This window comes from Caenorhabditis briggsae (genome assembly GCF_000004555.2).
Source record: "Caenorhabditis briggsae complete genome, chrI, whole genome shotgun sequence".
Taxonomy (NCBI): domain Eukaryota; kingdom Metazoa; phylum Nematoda; class Chromadorea; order Rhabditida; family Rhabditidae; genus Caenorhabditis; species Caenorhabditis briggsae.
Window position 1 is genome coordinate 12701042 of NC_013489.2, and position 17327 is coordinate 12718368.

Genomic DNA, 17327 nt, shown 5'->3' on the forward strand with positions numbered 1-17327 from the left:
TTTCCACGTGGATTCTAGATTTTTAGCAATTTTCATCTGAAAATCGACCAATTTTTTTTGTTGTAAGAGTGGTTTTTTAGCATTTTCAATTTAAAAATTTCAGAAAATTATGAGAAAATTCTGGAATTCTTGGATTTTTATCAAGTTATTTTTTACCTTTTTGATTTTTCCAGGGATTTATGGACCAGAAAATGGTGGGTTTTTTATATTTTTGAATTTTTGAAAATAATTGAAAATTTTGAAATTCTGAAAACACAGATTTTCCAGTTTCCATAATTTTTGAATTCTCGAATTTTCATAGTTTTTGAATTTTCATTTGTTTTCAATTTCTGTAATTCTGAATTTTCGAGCTTTCGATTCCGAATATACCTTCTTTCTAATTTCAGATTTAAAAATCAAAAAATTCTATTTTTAGTGAAAATCTGAATTTCGAAAAATGAGAAACTTCGAAAATTACAAATCGAAATTTTCTGAAATTTATGAAATTCAACTTTCTGAAAATTCTGGACATTCTCGAAATTTCGGTTGTTTGAGACTTCTGAATCGTTTTTTTTTCAAAAAAAAATTTCAAGAAAATTTCAAAATTACGAATTTCCTAAATTCCCAAAATTTCAGCCACACCTTCCGATCTGGAAATCCTTCAAAGCGTCTCCTCAGCCATCACTTTCCAACAATACACACTTTCTTCAACTCAGAAAATTCGGATTTCCAATTTCAGAATATCTGGATGAAGATTTGGCTGGAACTCTAAAAAATTTCGAAGTCTTCAAGAATTTGATAGAAGGAATCACCGGATTTTCAGATTTCGAAAAATTGAGTTCTGGAATTAAAGTTTTGATAAATTTGAAAAAATTCGAGCGATTTTGGAAGCCGGAAATTTCGAAAAATTGGGATTTGGATATCGGAAAATTCCTGGAAGTTAAAAGAGTTTATTAACGTCATGAAGAAATTATATGTTTCCTATAAAGATGAATATCGAGTTTCGGAAATCAAAAAATTCAAAGAACGTATCCAGAACTTCCCACGTCTTCAATACACTGCTCAAAATATGGAAATCTTCTCAAAAATCGCTTTGGATTACTGTAACTACACAATTCACCTCCAGGAGAATCTCCAGTACATTCTAGGGGATTCTAAGATGACTAGCGCGGCTCTAGCGACAATTCCAGTCAGAAAATCCTCAATTTCCCTTCTAAAATCTACAGAACAACCATTTTCCATGCCAAATCTTCCGAGAATTTCTGAAAATTTCCAGAAAAATCTCCTGGAATTAAATGATTCATCTCCATTAATTCTTGGCTTAAAACCAACTGAAAATTTTTTGGACCAAACAAAAAATTTGCTGAAAAGTCGGCGAGACTGAAGCACTTTGATAGGTTTAATGAGAAAATCGTCTTAACTCGAGAATTGGAGAATTTGATTTGGATATTTCAAAGAAAAATCAAAATTTGGAATATGTGAAATCGATTTTTTCCAAAGAATTGAAATTTGTAAAAATTCTAAAGCCTTTTGGACTTTTCAATATTTCGGAATTGGCGGGAAGTTTGAATTTTATGAATCACCAATTTTCGAAAATCAATATAATCAGTGAATATATAGAAAACTTAAAATCGAATGAAAATTATTGGAAGATTCTGGAAATTAAAGAAGACGAAAATTAGAATAATATTCAAACTGGATCGATAATCGATTTAACTAAAAAATCTATATTGGAAATCGATAAACTTTCAGCTTCCCCAAAAACTACAGTAATCTTAGAAGACATTTTTGAGAACACTGGAATTTTGGATTTTTTGAAATGCGCTGAACGATCTTCCCTTGAAGCTATTCTAAGAATTCTAGAAGTTTTGAAAGAAGTCGTGAATTTGAAATCGCGGATTCCAGAATTCCAAGAATCTATCGATTATATTTCTGGAAGTTTCGAATTTCAGAAAAGTCTGAAAAATTTTATAAAAGAGACGTTCGAAGTTGAGCAATCTGTGGAGACTCAAAGAATTCGAGAATTCGAAGGATTTCATAATTTAGAAGCGATTTTTGGAGAAAAAGAAAAATTGGAAAAAGCGATTTTGGGATTTTTAAAAATTGAAAAGCAGAAATTGAATCAGTGAGTTTTTTTTGCAAATTTCTAATTTTCTGAGGTTCTGAAATCCTGAGATATTGAAACTCTGAAACTCTGAAATTCCGAAACTCTGGAATTCAGAAACTCCGAAATTCAGAAATTCAGAAGCTCCGAAATCCTGGAATTCTGAATTTCTGAATTTCTGAATATATGATTTCTGAATTTCTGAATTTCTGAATTTCTGAATTTATGATTTCTGAATTTCTGAATTTCTGAATTTCTGAATTTATGATTTCTGAATTTCTGAATTTCTGAATTTCTGATTTCTGAATTTCTGAATTTCTGAATTTCTGAATTTCTGAATTTTTGAATTTCTGAATTTCTGAATTTTTGAATTTCTGAATTTCTGAATTTCTGAATTTTTGAATTTTTGAATTTCTGAATTTCTGAATTTCTGAATTTCTGAATTTCTGAATTTCTGAATTTCTGAATTTCTGAATTTCTGAATTTATGAATTTCTGAATTTCTGAATTGTTGAATTTTTGAATTTCTAAATTTCTAAATTTCTGAATTTCTGAATTTTGAATTTTTGACTTTTTTTCATCAAAATTTTGATTTCAATTATTTCAGGTATTTCACGGTCGCGTGGGTCGTTTTCTGGATCCTCTTTGCTATTTCCGAAACCATCTATAACATAAAATACAAATATGAGTTATTTTTTCTCAAATCGTAAGATTTTTCTACTTAAAATATCCAAATCTATCAATTTTTCGAAATGGAATTTGAATTCCAAAAATTTCTCCAACTTTTGAAATTTCCCTCAAAATTCTGTTCAAAAAATCTCGTTCGTAAATTCAAATTTCAGCCCGAATCACCCTGACAAACAGAAGGAAAGAAATGGAAGGTAAGTAACTTTTTTGAAATTTTTTCTGGAAATTCAAATTTTTGAAAATTCCGAAAAATTTTGAAAATTAATAATCTTTTTTTGAAAAATCTTTAATTTGATAAAACAAAATTTTTCAGTGCCAAACACGCTGAAGAAAAGAAGGCCTGGCTGAAAAATGAGAAAAATAAAAAGTGAGCAAAATTTTTTTTGAAATTTTTTCAAAAAATTATTTTTTCAGAAATAAGAGGAACAAGAAGGATAAAGTAAATTTTGAAAAACTGAAATATTCAAATTAATAGCCATTCAAGGAAAATCCGAAAACTCAAAATTTCCAGTCAAACCATCAACTTTGAGTCCATGTATCTCGGTCCCTGTAAGAGATATAAAAAAGTAGTCAACTGATAAAATATAAATAATATTATGATAAACATTTTATTAGTTGACACATTTTTGATATCTCTTACAGTAACCGAGATAAATTCTGGTAAATCCTGGTATATTTTTTTTTGAAAAAAAAAATACCGTGAACACTCAAATAGAAGTCCAACAAACCATCTATTATGAGCCTATATATCACGGCCCCTGTAAAAGATATAAAAAAGAAGTCAACTGATAAAATATAAATGATATAAGAAGGAGCGATTTTCAAAATTTTCAATTTTCATCCCAAATCACTTCGATTTCCAAAATTTCTGTGAAGTTTCAGTAATTTTGCATTTTCTTTGCGGAACGAAAAAAATGTTCAAATTTACATAAAAAACGATAAAGCCTTTTCGAGTAGTATTTCCTGTACTTGCAATAGAATTGTTTCGATACACAAATATATACTTATTCGGTGATAAAAAAGAACACTTGATGCACAGAAATTGAAGGCTTCGAATTCTAGGAATTTGGAAATTTTACGTGATTTACAGAAATTGAACGTTTCAATTTCTGGGATTTTTCACAGAACTCGAACGGTTCGAATTCTGGGATTTTGGAAATTCACGTGATTCACAGAACTCGAAGCTTTCAATTTCTGGGATTCTGGAAAAGCATGGGGGGGGGGGTAGGGATTCAAGAAGGGTCGTGATAAAGCAAAATGAATATTAGGAAACTATCGTTGGACTTGTTGTTTTCCATAAACCGGATCCTTCGAGCTTGAAGATAATTTTTCGATGTGAGCTCTCTGTTGGCTGAAAAACTAGTTGAAAATTCTGAATCGTATTGGAAGGGTTGAAGTAAAAATATAAATACAAAGCTTAAGACTGACCTTTGTCACATACAGTTCTTTTAAATGAAATTGATCGAGATAGTGGAAAATTTTTGTTCATAAGCTATAAAAGATTCCACGTGATGTTTTGAAAATTTGAAAAAGTTTTGAAAAATTGGCAACACGGATTTTTATTGATTTTCCGTCGAAGAAAACTGAGTTTTCTTCGACACCAAGTGGAATCTTTTATAGCTTTTGAACAACATTTTTCCACCAACTCAACCAATTTCATCCTAAAGTACTGTATGTGACAATAGTAAGTTTTGAATAAAAAATTTTTTTTACTTCAACCCTTCCAATACGATTCAGAATTTTCAACTAGTTTTTCAGCCAACAGAGAGCTCACATCGAAAAATTATCTTCAAGCTCGAAGGATCCGTTTTATAGAAAACAACAAGTCCAACGATAGTTTCCTAATATTCATTTTGCTTTATCACGACCCTTCTTGAATCCCTACCCCCCCCCCCCCCCAAGCTTTTCCAGAATCCCAGAAATTGAAAGCTTCGAGTTCTGTGAATCACGTGAATTTCCAAAATCCCAGAACTCGAACCGTTCGAATTCTGTGAAAAATCCCAGAAATTGAAACGTTCAATTTCTGTGAATCACGTAAAATTTCCAAATTCCCAGAATTCGAAGCCTTCAATTTCTGTGCCATCACGTAACTTTTCGCAAAATTGAAAATCAACAGAAATAATGTAATTAAAACCATATTTTTCATGATTGCGTTGAAATGAAGTATTTCTGGACAAAAACACATCGATTATGACATTTATCAGTAGTTTAGTATTTTCTGTGACGAATTACAGAAATTTGAACCATTTTTGTTTATGCCTTCGAGAATTAAAAATTTTGAAAATCGCTACTTCTTATATTATGATTAGCATTTTATCAGTTGGCAATATTTTGATATCTCTTACAGTAACCGAGATATACAGGCTCAAAGTGCAAGGTTACGGTAGAAATTTTGAATTTCAAGTCAAAAATTGTCTTGGTACGTTTCAAGAGGGATTTCTTTTTCAATGAATTTCTACAAAAAAGTTGTTAACTACAAAATTAAAGATCTATTTTTGTTCAGTATACTCTGAAATTTTCAGACAAATTGAAAAATTCTGAACTACTTTTGTAGGACCTCAAAATTGACCATTTTTCTCTGGAAATTGAAATTTCAGACTCCTTAAGTTAGGCCAAATGTAATCTACGATCCAAAAACGGCAATTTTCACTGAAAATGGAAAAATGTTAATAAATTACCATAATCGGAAATTTTTTTAATGTTTATTATGCTATCAACAAATTTCAAAATTCAACATTTTTTAAAAAATGCAAAAATTTGAGAATATAGTTAAAATTTCATCCTTCCCAACCCATCATTATCATTTTCCAAGGTCTGATTAAATGGTAACGTGGGACTTGTTGGTCCCAAAGTGTCCTCGCTTATTGTCCTTGAAACTACAAATACTGGTTGTGTTACTGTAGTTTGCGGGGGTACTGTAGGTGGATCCGGTGCATGGGAAGAGGGAGGCGAGATGGTGTTTACTTCGGTCTGGAATGTTTCTGGATGTTTGAGAGAATTTTCGAATTTTCAGGCAAAATGGGATTTTCCAAAAAATTTTGAGAACCAAATGAAACAATTCTCACCGCATCTGAATCCACAGAAGTCGATTCCTCTTCTTCTAATTTTGGTAAATGACCATTCGATGAAATATGATTAAACCCTCCAGATGACATGAATCCATTCGACAGTTCAAATGGACCATATGGTCTTTGAGGAGCCATGGATTGACTGAATGGGGTATCAGGTTCTAGTTTTTCTGGACCCAAATGTTGGACAGAATGACTTCTGGTACGTCTGCCAAATGCAGAAGATAATCGACGACGGAATGTTGAAGTGGTCGAGTCGGCTGGAAAAGATAGTTTCAGGGTTACTGTAGCTACGGAAAGCTTAGGCTATATATAAGCTTTTTAGACTATCACTCGCAAAGCCATCTTTTCAAAAAATAATTTTCTCTAAATTCAGTTCTAATAATAAAAAACAAAGAAAATTAATTATTTTAGTGAAACAATCACATTTCTAGCCCTTCTGTGAGCTGAGATACAGCGCTTTGAAGTTGTGAAGAAACGCAGACAGTTAGAGTGCCTCGCTGTCTGCGTCTCTCGCCCCAAAATTTTTAACGTATGTATCTCAGCTCCTAGAAAAGCTAGAAAACTCAAAATTTCCCAGATTTGATGATTTTTGGTGAACTTTGAAATTTGTTCAAAACTTTGAAAGTTTCAGAAAAAACCGTAGGACCCATGATTTTCGAAAAATCTCTAAACTCATAATTGGAATATTGGAAGACATAAAACATGAAAAAGACGCATTTAAGTGAAAGGATCAAATTTCTAGCCCTCCCGTTAACCGTGACACATAGAATTGAAGTCTTAAAGAGACGCAGACAGTCAAAGAGATCTCGTCGTCTGCGTCTCTCACCTCAAAACTTCAAAAGGCTGTATTTCAGCCCCCAGACAAGCTAGAAAGCTCAAATTTTTTGAGTTCGAGAATTCTGGATACTGTAGATAGGGCAAAAAAGTTTCCTTACTTTTCCCAACAACAATCGGCGAGTTGATATCCACCTTCATCATATCAATCTGATCACTTGGGTCAGCAAGTCTGGAAAAAGTTAGGCCTTGAAAAGTTAGGCCACCAAAGCTTACGTCACAGATTGAGCAGAACCGATCAGTGCATGATCAGCCCCAGAATCAATAACGTCTTCTGGATAGAATGGAGCAAATGCGGGCTCCGCGAACTTGTCAGGTCGCATTTCTGGGAATTTATCGTATGTAGAGTCCACGATTGCCATTCCGGTCTGAAAATCGCTTCATTTTTGGTTTAAGGGTCCAAAAACTACAGTAATCCTTACCGAAATATTCTTATCAATCAAAAAATTGCACTCAAAATCGTCGTCATCCTCTCCTAACGGATTCAGAAGACCCTCGGCCACTTTCATCCATCCCATGAAGAAAATAAATTGGAATACGGTAAGAATCGGGAAGTAGTAGTCGATCTGGAAATTCAGAAATTCGGAAATTCAAAAATTTTTCTGAAAAAATCAATGTCAAGCATACCGTCCGTTTATCCATCATATCTAAGTGTTGTCTTGTAAAAAGACACATAAAGAAATAGAATCGAACGGCTACAAAAATTACTTGTGGATATGCCAATGGAATTGGGACCCAATCGAAATTACAGAGAATCGCCATATTTGAACGGAAAGTTTTCACTTCTTGCCACGCGGCGTTGAATAGAGGAGCCGCTGTGATTTTGCCTTCCTGGAAAAGAAAATAATAGGTCATGAATCCAGAAAATTTGTAAAATTTCGAAAAAATATTTTTTTTTCTAAATGTTTAGTAAATTACAGAATACACCAAAAACGAATCAAATATGTGAAACTTTCAGTTTCCTAGCTCATCTGGGAGCTGAGATACAGCCGTTGGAGACGACGAGGCACTCTAACTGTCTTCGTCTCTTTAAAACTTCAAATTGCTGTATCTTGGCTCATAGTAGAGCTAGAAAGGTGGTTTTTTTAAAAAATAAATTTTCAGTCAGATTGGGAAAACTAGGCCATACTGAAAAAGTTTGGCTACAAGTTAGAAAATTAGGCACAGAAAGTTAGGCCACTATGCTAAAGCTAGGCGACGAGCCCCAAAAGCTTGGTTGTCATGCAATTTTATGTTACTTATAGAAAAATCAAGATTTTGGTTTGTCTGAGAACCCTAGGCTAGATCCAGTGCTGTTTCTAGGCCACCACATGCTAATCCCTATTTTTGAATTTGCTCGAAAAAGCTTTTTGAAATTCATGGTGATTTCAAAATTCCATAATATAAAGTAAAGAAATTGAAGCATTTTGTGAAAAAACCAGAATCATATCCCATCTGTGAGCCGAGATACATCCATTGGAAGTTTTGAAGAGACCCAGACAGTTATAGTGTCTGGCTGTCTGCGTCTCTCACCACATAAACTTTAAAAACACTATATCTCGGCTCCAAGAAAAGTTAGAAAGCTCGAAACTTCACAGGTTTCATCGGTTTCATATTTATTTTGAATTTCTAGGAAAATATCAAAAATCATTCTAAAAAAACAACCTAAAATCGGGGTAATGAAATTCATGTTTTAAATGATAATCAGCAAAAAAAAAAATCATATTTCTAGACCTTCTGTGAGCCGATATACAGCCGTTTAAAGTTCGGAGAGACGCAGACAATTAGAGTGTCTCGTTGTCTGCGTCTTTAGCTTCCTTAACTGCAAAGCGCTGTATCTCAGCTCCCAGATGAGCTAGGAAGCTCACATTTCCCCGAAAAATGACATTTAAACTTTCTCGGCCAACATGCAATTTCTAGGCCACCACGTGCCAACAGGAAGTAACCCCACTGCACACTCACAACAAAAACCTTCTGTAACACGGCGGATGCCCAATTGATGGGCACCCAATATTTATTATATGGGCAATCGATTTCTTCCAATATTACAGCTTCATGCTCTTGGAGGAATCCTAAACATTTTTCTTTGAATTTTGGCGCCAAAAATTTTTCAAATTACCCGATTTGATAATAGAGTCAATGTTGGGAAATCGTCGACGCACTTTCAGCGAGATGTCCCGAAATACGAGGACCTGAAAATCGTGGCCTAGAAAACAGTGGCCTAGAAGGTCCTAGGCCATCTAAAAATTGACCTAGAAAATCCAAGGCCATGACTCACCTGAGAAAGTACCAAGTACCTAATTATTGTCCGTCTGGTTAGCACCGTTTCCGGTTCGGTTCCCCGGACCAATGTGGCAATTGCCAGGGCTGTGCTGGAAGAGAAAAATTAGTGAGGTGCCCTAGGATTTTCCTAGGTGGCCTAGGAATCCCACTTTCATGGAATGATGGCCTAACTTTTTGTTGTCTGGCCTAGAAATCCCATTTCCTTATTTTTTGGGTCGTGCTCTAACTTTCTGTTCCGGGGCCGAGGAATCCCGTTTCTTCTTATTTTGATAAAATGACCTAGCTTTCCTATCTCGTGACCTAGAAATCTCACATTTCTTATAATTGAAATCATGGCCTAACTTTCTCATCCCGCGGCCTAGAAATCCCACTTTCCTCAATTTTGGGATAATGACCTAACTTTTTTCTATGATCTAGAAATCCACTTTGTAAAACATGGCCTAACTTTATCCCATTTCTCCTTATTTTGATATCATGACGTAACTTTTCCATCCCGTGGACTAGGAATCCCACTTTCCATAGTTTTCGAATAATGGCCTAATTCTCCCATCCCATGGCCTAGAAATCCCACACCTCTTGAATTTGAAACCATGGCCTAACTTTCTCATCCCGTGACCTAGAAACCCCATATCCCTTAATTATGGGATAATAGCCTAACTTTATGTAATGCATTGAACATAAAATAAGGTTTCGTGGCCTAGAGAACCCCTTTTCTCAGTTTAGAAATCATGGCCTAATTTTATGTTCCATGGCCTAGAAACCCCTTTTTCTTGATTTTGAGATGTCTTCTTTAAGATGAACTAGAAACCTAAATTTTCTCAATTTGAGAATCATAGCCTAACTATCTCCTCCATGGCCTAGAAAACTCACTTTTCAATAAATCCAATATTCGCAAAAATGTTCTTCCACCTGTCAACGATTACTGTAACAAAAAATGCGAGCATAAAAGTCAGCGGAACGCAATTGTCCAAATTTTCGTGCAAATTTTCGATATATTTTCGAACCTCCCTAAAACCAAATAAAATTTTTAAAAATTTTGAGCTTGGTAGCCTAGAAAAAATTCTAGGCCACCAAAAACTACCGTACTCTCGTTTCTCTGAATCCAATGCGAATCTATAGGTGACCATAACCATATAATAGAAAATCAGCCAAATCATTAATTCGGACCATATCGATTTCCAGACGGACCCACGCCATCTGAATAGAACCTGAAAGTTAGAGACTACATACTACAAAGACTACAAAACATTTTCATACCCGAAAAAAGTTGAAGAAGGAGACTGATGAGACGTCGAGATTATAGGATACGGTCATCTGGAAAAAATTGAGTTTTGAAAAAAAATTTTGAGAAAGTTAAGCCATCATTTCTAGGCCATGATTTGGAAATTAAAGGGGGGGGGGACATGAAAAAAATAATGTTCTCGAAATTCCGTTCAAAAATGCCTCTCGAGGAGTTGAACTTGTGAGGGCGATGATTGAGGGTGCGGCGCCGCTACCGACTGAGCCACGCGGGCAAAGAGAAAACAGAAAGTTAGGTCATGATTACAAAATTAAGGAAAGTGGGGTTTCTAGGTCACGGATGATAATTTTAGGCCATGATTTCAAAATTCAGAAAAATGGGATTTCTAGGCCATGGATGAGAATGTTAGTCCATGATTTTAAATTAAAGGAAAGTAGGGTTTCCAGGCCATAAAAGTTAGGCCAAAATTTCAAATAAGTGGGATTTCTAGGCCATGAATAGGAAAGTTAGGCCATGATTCGAAATTTCAAGAAATTTGGCATTTCTAGGCCATATAAAAAGTTAGACCATAATTTCAAAACGAAGAAAAGTGGGGTCTCTAGGCCATGGATCAGGAAGTTAGGCCAGGATTTCAAAATACAGAAAAATGGGATTTCTAGGCCACGGATAAGAATGTTAGGCCATGATTTCAATGTTGAGAGATGTGGGATTTCTAGGCCACGGATAAGAATAAAACTGTAAAATTCTAAAATTCTAAAAAAATTCAGAAATTCAGAAATTCAGAAATTCAGAAATTCAGAAATTCAGAAATTCAGAAATTCAGAAATTCAGAAATTCAGAAATTCAGAAATTCAGAAATTCAGAAATTCAGAAATTAAGAAATCCAGAAATTCAGAAATTCAGAAATTCAGAAATTCAGAAATTCAAAAATTCAGAAATTCAGAAATTCAGAAATTCAGAAATTCAGAAATTCAGAAATTCAGAAATTAAGAAATCCAGAAATTCAGAAATTCAGAAATTCAGAAATTCAAAAATTCAGAAATTCAGAAATTCAGAAATTCAGAAATTCAGAAATTCAGAAATTCAGAAATCCAAAAATTCAGAAATTCAGAAATTCAGAAATTCAGAAATTCAGAAATTCAGAAATCCAAAAATTCAAAAATCCAAAAATTGAATAAATCCAAAAATTCAAAAATTCAATAAATCTCAAATTTCGAAAAAACTGGAAAAATACTTGGAAATTTCTGAAAAACTGAAACTTCAAAAAGTCTCAAAAAGTCTGAAAAATCAGAAAACAACTAAAAATCTAGAAACACCTAGAGATTTGAAAAATCCTGGAAAAATTCAAAAATCTCAAAAATCAAACGTTCAAATTTCCAAAAAAAAAACCAAAAAAGAGACATCAATAATCTATTTCTATGTTTTTTGTCACCTAGATATCAATTCAAAAAACCGAATCCACGAAAATCAAAAAAAGCAAAAAATCAAAAGCAAAATGATTCAAAAAGGTATCGGATACCCGAACACATATATAGAAAAAGAATAAGTATTGGATCGTTTTTCTCTGTTTTCTCGAACCACTCTCTTTGTTTTGTACACTCTCTCGTCTTATCAAATTGACAGATTGTACGGAATAAAACGAAGAGAAGAGGAATGGACCAATTAACCAATTAAAAGGAGAAAATGAGAAAATGGAAGAAGAGAGAATAGAGAAGAAATTGATATTAGTCAGAAGGGGAAGGAATTTTTAAAAGAGATCAGTACTAGTTTGATGAGAAAAAGGAAATTCAGAAATTCAGAATTTGAATTTTTTGATTTCTCGAAATTTATTTTATTTTCGCAAATTTCAATTTTTCCTATTTTCAGTTTTTCTATTTTTTTTCCAGCGGATCTTGAATTTTCAGACTTTTCAGATTTTTTTGGATTTCTAGATTTTTTCCAGCTTTTTTTTGAATTTCAATAGTTTTTGGCTTTTTTTCAGATGTTCCGTTTTTTTTTTTGGATTTTTTTTATTATATTTTCCTTTTTCGGACTTCCTAAAATTCCGAATTTCTGGAATTCCGAAATTCAGAATTTCCAGAAAATTAGAAATTCTGAATTTCGGAGACGTCCCAAAACTTTTAAAAAATTCTGAAAAAATCCAAAATTTGCAAATTCTGAAAAAAATCTGAAATTTTCAGAATTCTTTTCAAATCTAAAAATTCTAAAAATTTCCAAAATCATAAAAATTCGAAAACCTGAAATAATTTTCATAAGGACGAAAATTCGAAAAATTCCAAAAAATAAGAATTCAGAGAATTTGAATAATTCGGAAAATTCTGAACTGAAATTTAAAGAAAACTGAAAAAATTTTTCGGGTCATTTTTATTTTTAGAGTTTTCAGACTTTTGACAAAACTCAAAAATCTCTTTTTTTCCAAAAGTTTCCTTATCAATCAATTTGTACAAATATTTGAATTTCCACCTTTTTTTCCTTTTTTTTCTATTTGTCCGAAATTTTCCTTTTCAATTTTTTTGTAAAATATTTATAGTAAGTGCCAGAAAGTGGATGAAAAGTGAGTGATAATGATAAGGAAATGAGAAAAAGGGTAGCAGTTTTTTTTTCATTTTTTGGGTGAATTGGATTTTTTCCAGAATTATCAGTTTTTGTTTTAATTTCAGCCTTTTTTGAGATTTTGACAGTTTTCGATTTTTTTTTTAATTTTCAGACTTTTTTGAGTTATCGTTGAATTTTCAGCTTTAAAAATTATATTCTCAGTTTTTCGGTAATTTTCTAAGAATTCACAAAATTCAGAATTCTAAAGGTTTTCAGTTTTTTCCAGATTTTTTCAATTTTTCACATTTTCCCAGACTTTCAGAACTTTAGAATTTTCCAGATTTTTCAAAATTTTCAGAATTTCAGAAGTTCAGAAGTTTAGCATTCCAGAATTTTGAAGTTTCCAAATCTGAGAATCTAATAATCTAATAGTAAGATATTGAGAATCTGAAAATTTCAAATTTTCAGAATTTCAGAATTTTGGCCCTTTTTAAAAATTACAGCTTTTTTCAGAGATTCTAAACTTCAGAATCTCAGAATTTCAAAATTTCAGAATCGCACAATTTCAAACATACCTTGAGCATTCCTTTTCCTCAAAAAATCCTCCTAAAAAATTTCCAGAATGTTCTAGTACAAAATTTTCAGCAAGTTCCAGTTTCAGCAATACAAAATGTTTTAGAAAACCAAAAAAGTTTCATACACAAAACATATTTTTCCCATAAATTCTCAATTTCTTTACAAATTTTTATTTACTTTATGTTTTTCCCTTTTTTTTCTATTATTCCGGTTTTATTTGTTGTCCGTGACGATTCATGGGAAACACTGGATTTTTAGGCCACCCGGAGAAAGTTAGGCCATCCAAAAATTTCAAAATAATTGAAAAATCCGATGAAAACTTCTTAAAATTCTAAAAGTTCTATAATTCACCTGTATTATGCCTTATCTCCTGTTTTTAACACTTTCTAAACCAGATTTTCATGATTTTTCCATTTTTCCACACTAAAACCTTCGATTTCCATTCATTTTCAATCATTTCCTCCATTTTCCAGCTCCTCTCCCACTCCCGGAGTCCTCTTAACACACACTGACCCCTTACCACTTTTCTCTGCTCGCCTCCTCTCTCTCTCCGCCTACCCCCACTCTCCCACTCCCTTGTGTACGCCATCGGTCGCTAAAAAGAAATGTGATCAGGTGGCCGAGTGGTTAAGGCGATGGACTGCTAATCCATTGGGGTTTCCCCGCGTGAGTTCGAATCTCATCCTGATCGAATCTCTTTTGCTTTTTGTGTAGATTGTTTTTTCGCTGTTTTTTTCACGGATGTGACTCATAATTTCAATATTATTGAATGAAAAAAATGTTTAAAGTCTAGTTTTCAAAAAAAAAACTAGTTGTTCTGAGAATCCTACGCTTAATAAGGGCTCTCGGTGCCGTTTCTAGGCCACCACCACATGCTGAAAATAGTTTTTTGAGACTATGTAGAATGATTTTACTGAATTTAAGCATTTGATAACCTAAAGCTAAAAAATGAAGTATTTCAGTCAAAAAAGCATAATCCTAGGTATTTTGTAAGCCGAAATACAGCTATATAATTTTTGTGAGACGCAGACAGTTAGAGTGTCTCGTTGTCTGCGCCCTCCCCCTTCCACACACTCTCTAGTCGCCTAAACTTCAAATGCCCGTATCTCGGCTCCTAGATCACCTAGAAAATAACATGGCACATAATTTATTGATTATAGAAGATAATTAGTCTTGTAAAAGGAACACAAGACTTGTCAAATTTATACATAATTATAATAATTACAGTAATCCATTGATATCGATTGATTGATTTATCCCCACATTGGATAACCGTATCCCATTCCTCGCATACCATACATTCCCATTCCCCATGGACGTCCCCATCCCATTCCACCGTAACCCATTCCGCCGTATCCACCGTAGTATCCCCAGCGGCGGGCGCGATTGTGACTGAAAACGGATTGAATTTGGTTTGGCGGGAAATTTGAAATTTTGGGTTTATTTTTAAAAAAACTTCCAAAAAGTCAATTTTGACTCAAATTTTCCAAAATTTTGGATCGTTTTTGGGGTTTTTGTAAAATTCAAATTTCCAGTTCAAAATATGCTAGAAAATAATCTTACGTCTCAGCCTGAGCACTCATTTGTTGATTTCCAGTATCCATTTGAGTATTTAGCTCTGCACTTGGTCCCGAACTCATTTGTGTCCCCAATGGACGTCTGAAAATTGTTTTTGACGGTTTTCTGCTAGAGAAGTGGAAATTTCAAGAATTTATAGTCAAGAAAAGTGCAATTTTTGGCTGAAAGTATTCGATTTCGGGCAGTATTTTGTCAATTTACGGTCAAAAAACCTAATTTTTGAACCTAATATCTCTCAAATTTGGCCCAAAATCTCAAAAACTTACTCTTGAACTGTTTTCGTGTGAGTCGTGGTCACTTTGAATTTTGTTGAAGTTCCTGGTGGGGTATTCAAATTGACATCAGTGTTAATTTCCGTAGCAAATGCTCCAAGAGCCAAAATAGCCAATAGAATTAGAAATCTCATTTTTTAAAAAGATTTTTGAAGGTTTTGATGATTTTTTAGGATTTCGAACAATCTTTTTATATGGATTTGAAAAGTGGGCGGAGCTTGGGATTTGATCAGATCGGATTTTTGGGGTTTTGAAACCGAAAACAAACCGACAGTTAAGAAAAAAACAGATGATGTCTTCAGATGACGGTGGTCATCTGGAGACATTCGGAGAGAGTGGTCAAGTGGAGAGACGCAGACAGAGAAAACATAGAAAACAGGTAAACTGCCTGTAGGATTTGTAGTTTGGAATCTCAAAACAAATCAAGAATTAAGAAATTTCCAAAAGCTAGGCAATCTGATTTTGAGATTCTGAGAAAATCACAAATTTCGAAGCAATTGAATTTTTGAAAAAAATTGTTTTCTAGAATCTGGAAATGCGAATATTGAAAATTTCAGGCATTTTTTGTTTCAGTGATTTCTTTTTATTTTTCAGATGCTTTGAAGTTTTCAAGAATTCTAGAACTTTGGAATTTTACAGTAATCCTAATGACACTGGCTACCAGCTACTTTAATCCGAGGAAAAGCACAGTAGGATTTTAATACAGTAGTATTTTCCTACAGTAATCCTGACTGATTATCTCCCATAAACTAGTGGTACAGTAATCTACGAGGGAGATACCTTAGTCCTAGACAAGCAAAATGGAATATTTTGGATTACTGTAGGTACATTGAATTTCAGAATCTCAGAATCTCAAAATTCCAGAATTTCAGAAAACCACAAATGATAAAAATTTTAAAAGGTAAAATCGAACTTTTGAGAATTCGGGAAATTCAGAATATCAAATTTTATGAGGCTTTCGAAATTTTCTAAAAATTTCAATAAAAATTGTCAATAATTTTCTGAAATTTGTCTGAAAATATATTTTCAGAACCAGTTTTTTCTGATTCATTCATCATTTTTCGCTGAATTTGTTTATTTATTTTTATTTTTCTCTTCTTTGATTTTCAAAATCACCAGACAGTCCAATTAGGTTTTTCAAGGACACCCAAATAGAATTACGTCATTATATATTTTTTGAAAGAACAACAAATCCAAGTTTTCTAATTTTCCATGAAACTTACTGTTAATTTTTCAAAAATCACGTGAATTTCTTCCCAAAAACAAACAAATTTTAATGGATTAAAAACCATTTTTTAGGCTCCGCCCACTTTTCAGGGATGCCAAATCCATATAAAATATCCCCTAAAATCCATAGAAAACCAACAGATTTTGAATTTTAAAAAAATCTAAAAAGATGAAATTTTTTTTCCTAATTGCCCTACTGGCTACTGTAGTCTACAGTACCCGAATGGAGACGCAGGTGAATACGGGCGGTGAGGCTGGAAGTGCTGGAATTGAGTCACAGACAAAAATGGACAAAAGATTAGGACATCAATCTGATGCGCAGGCTAATATGTGAGTTTTGGGATTTCAGAAAAGAAAAAAAAATTTGTTGAAACTTTTTTTCGAAGTTTTGGACATTTCGAACCCAAAAAACCTGAAAAACTCGATTTTTACATCTGAAATCCAACATTTTCAGTCATTCCATGGGAAAACGCGCTGAAATGGAGACCAAAATGAGCACGGGACCAGGAGCAGAAACTCATACTCAAATGGATACTGGAGATCAACAAATGAGTGCTCAGGCTGAGACGTGAGATGATTTCTAAGCGTATTTCAGACTGGAAATTTAAATTTTAGGGCCTAGGAAACCCCAAAAACGATCCAAAATTTTGGAAAATTTGAGTCAAAATTGACTTTTTGGAAGTTTTTTTAAAAATAAACCCAAAATTTTCAAATTTCCCGCCAAACCAAATTCAATCCGTTTTCAGTCACAATCGCGCCCGCCGCTGGGGATACTACGGTGGATACGGCGGAATGGGTTACGGTGGAATGGGATGGGGACGTCCATGGGGAATGGGAATGTACGGTATGCGAGGAATGGGATACGGTTATCCAATGTGGGGATAAATCAATCAATCGATATCAATGGATTACTGTAATTATTATAATTATGTATAATTTTGACAAGTCTTGTGTTCCTTTTAC

General features: G+C 33.5%; 4 protein-coding genes and 1 non-coding gene across 5 annotated transcripts; 3 read left to right on the forward strand and 2 right to left on the reverse strand.

The window, feature by feature from the left end:
- Positions 1-436: 436 nt before the first annotated feature.
- CBG18812 lies at positions 437-12072 on the forward strand (the record flags this gene model as incomplete). Its single annotated transcript, XM_002646384.1, has 9 exons — positions 437-545; positions 719-918; positions 1016-1168; positions 1932-2104; positions 2690-2788; positions 2925-2963; positions 3083-3136; positions 3184-3208; positions 12043-12072. 9 exons carry the CDS (start codon positions 437-439, stop codon positions 12070-12072), a joined length of 882 nt encoding a protein of 293 aa, XP_002646430.1.
- Positions 5539-10250, reverse strand: CBG18813 (the record flags this gene model as incomplete). The annotated part of the gene is made up of 11 exons (XM_045241370.1): positions 5539-5739; positions 5835-6097; positions 6776-6846; positions 6891-7042; positions 7302-7505; positions 8616-8725; positions 8773-8845; positions 8932-9025; positions 9807-9944; positions 10023-10144; positions 10194-10250. The coding sequence occupies 11 exons, from the start codon at positions 10248-10250 to the stop codon at positions 5539-5541; spliced, it is 1485 nt and encodes a 494-aa protein (XP_045096585.1).
- Positions 12073-13896: 1824 nt separating the features above from the next.
- On the forward strand, positions 13897-13978 carry CBG28612. Its single transcript has one exon. It is a non-coding gene (tRNA).
- A 562-nt stretch (positions 13979-14540) lies between these two features.
- Positions 14541-15271, reverse strand: CBG18814 (the record flags this gene model as incomplete). Its single annotated transcript, XM_002646386.1, has 3 exons — positions 14541-14679; positions 14851-14946; positions 15132-15271. 3 exons carry the CDS (start codon positions 15269-15271, stop codon positions 14541-14543), a joined length of 375 nt encoding a protein of 124 aa, XP_002646432.1.
- Positions 15272-16587: 1316 nt separating this feature from the next.
- Positions 16588-17249, forward strand: CBG18815 (the record flags this gene model as incomplete). The annotated part of the gene is made up of 3 exons (XM_002646387.1): positions 16588-16694; positions 16819-16932; positions 17111-17249. 3 exons carry the CDS (start codon positions 16588-16590, stop codon positions 17247-17249), a joined length of 360 nt encoding a protein of 119 aa, XP_002646433.1.
- Positions 17250-17327: the final 78 nt, after the last annotated feature.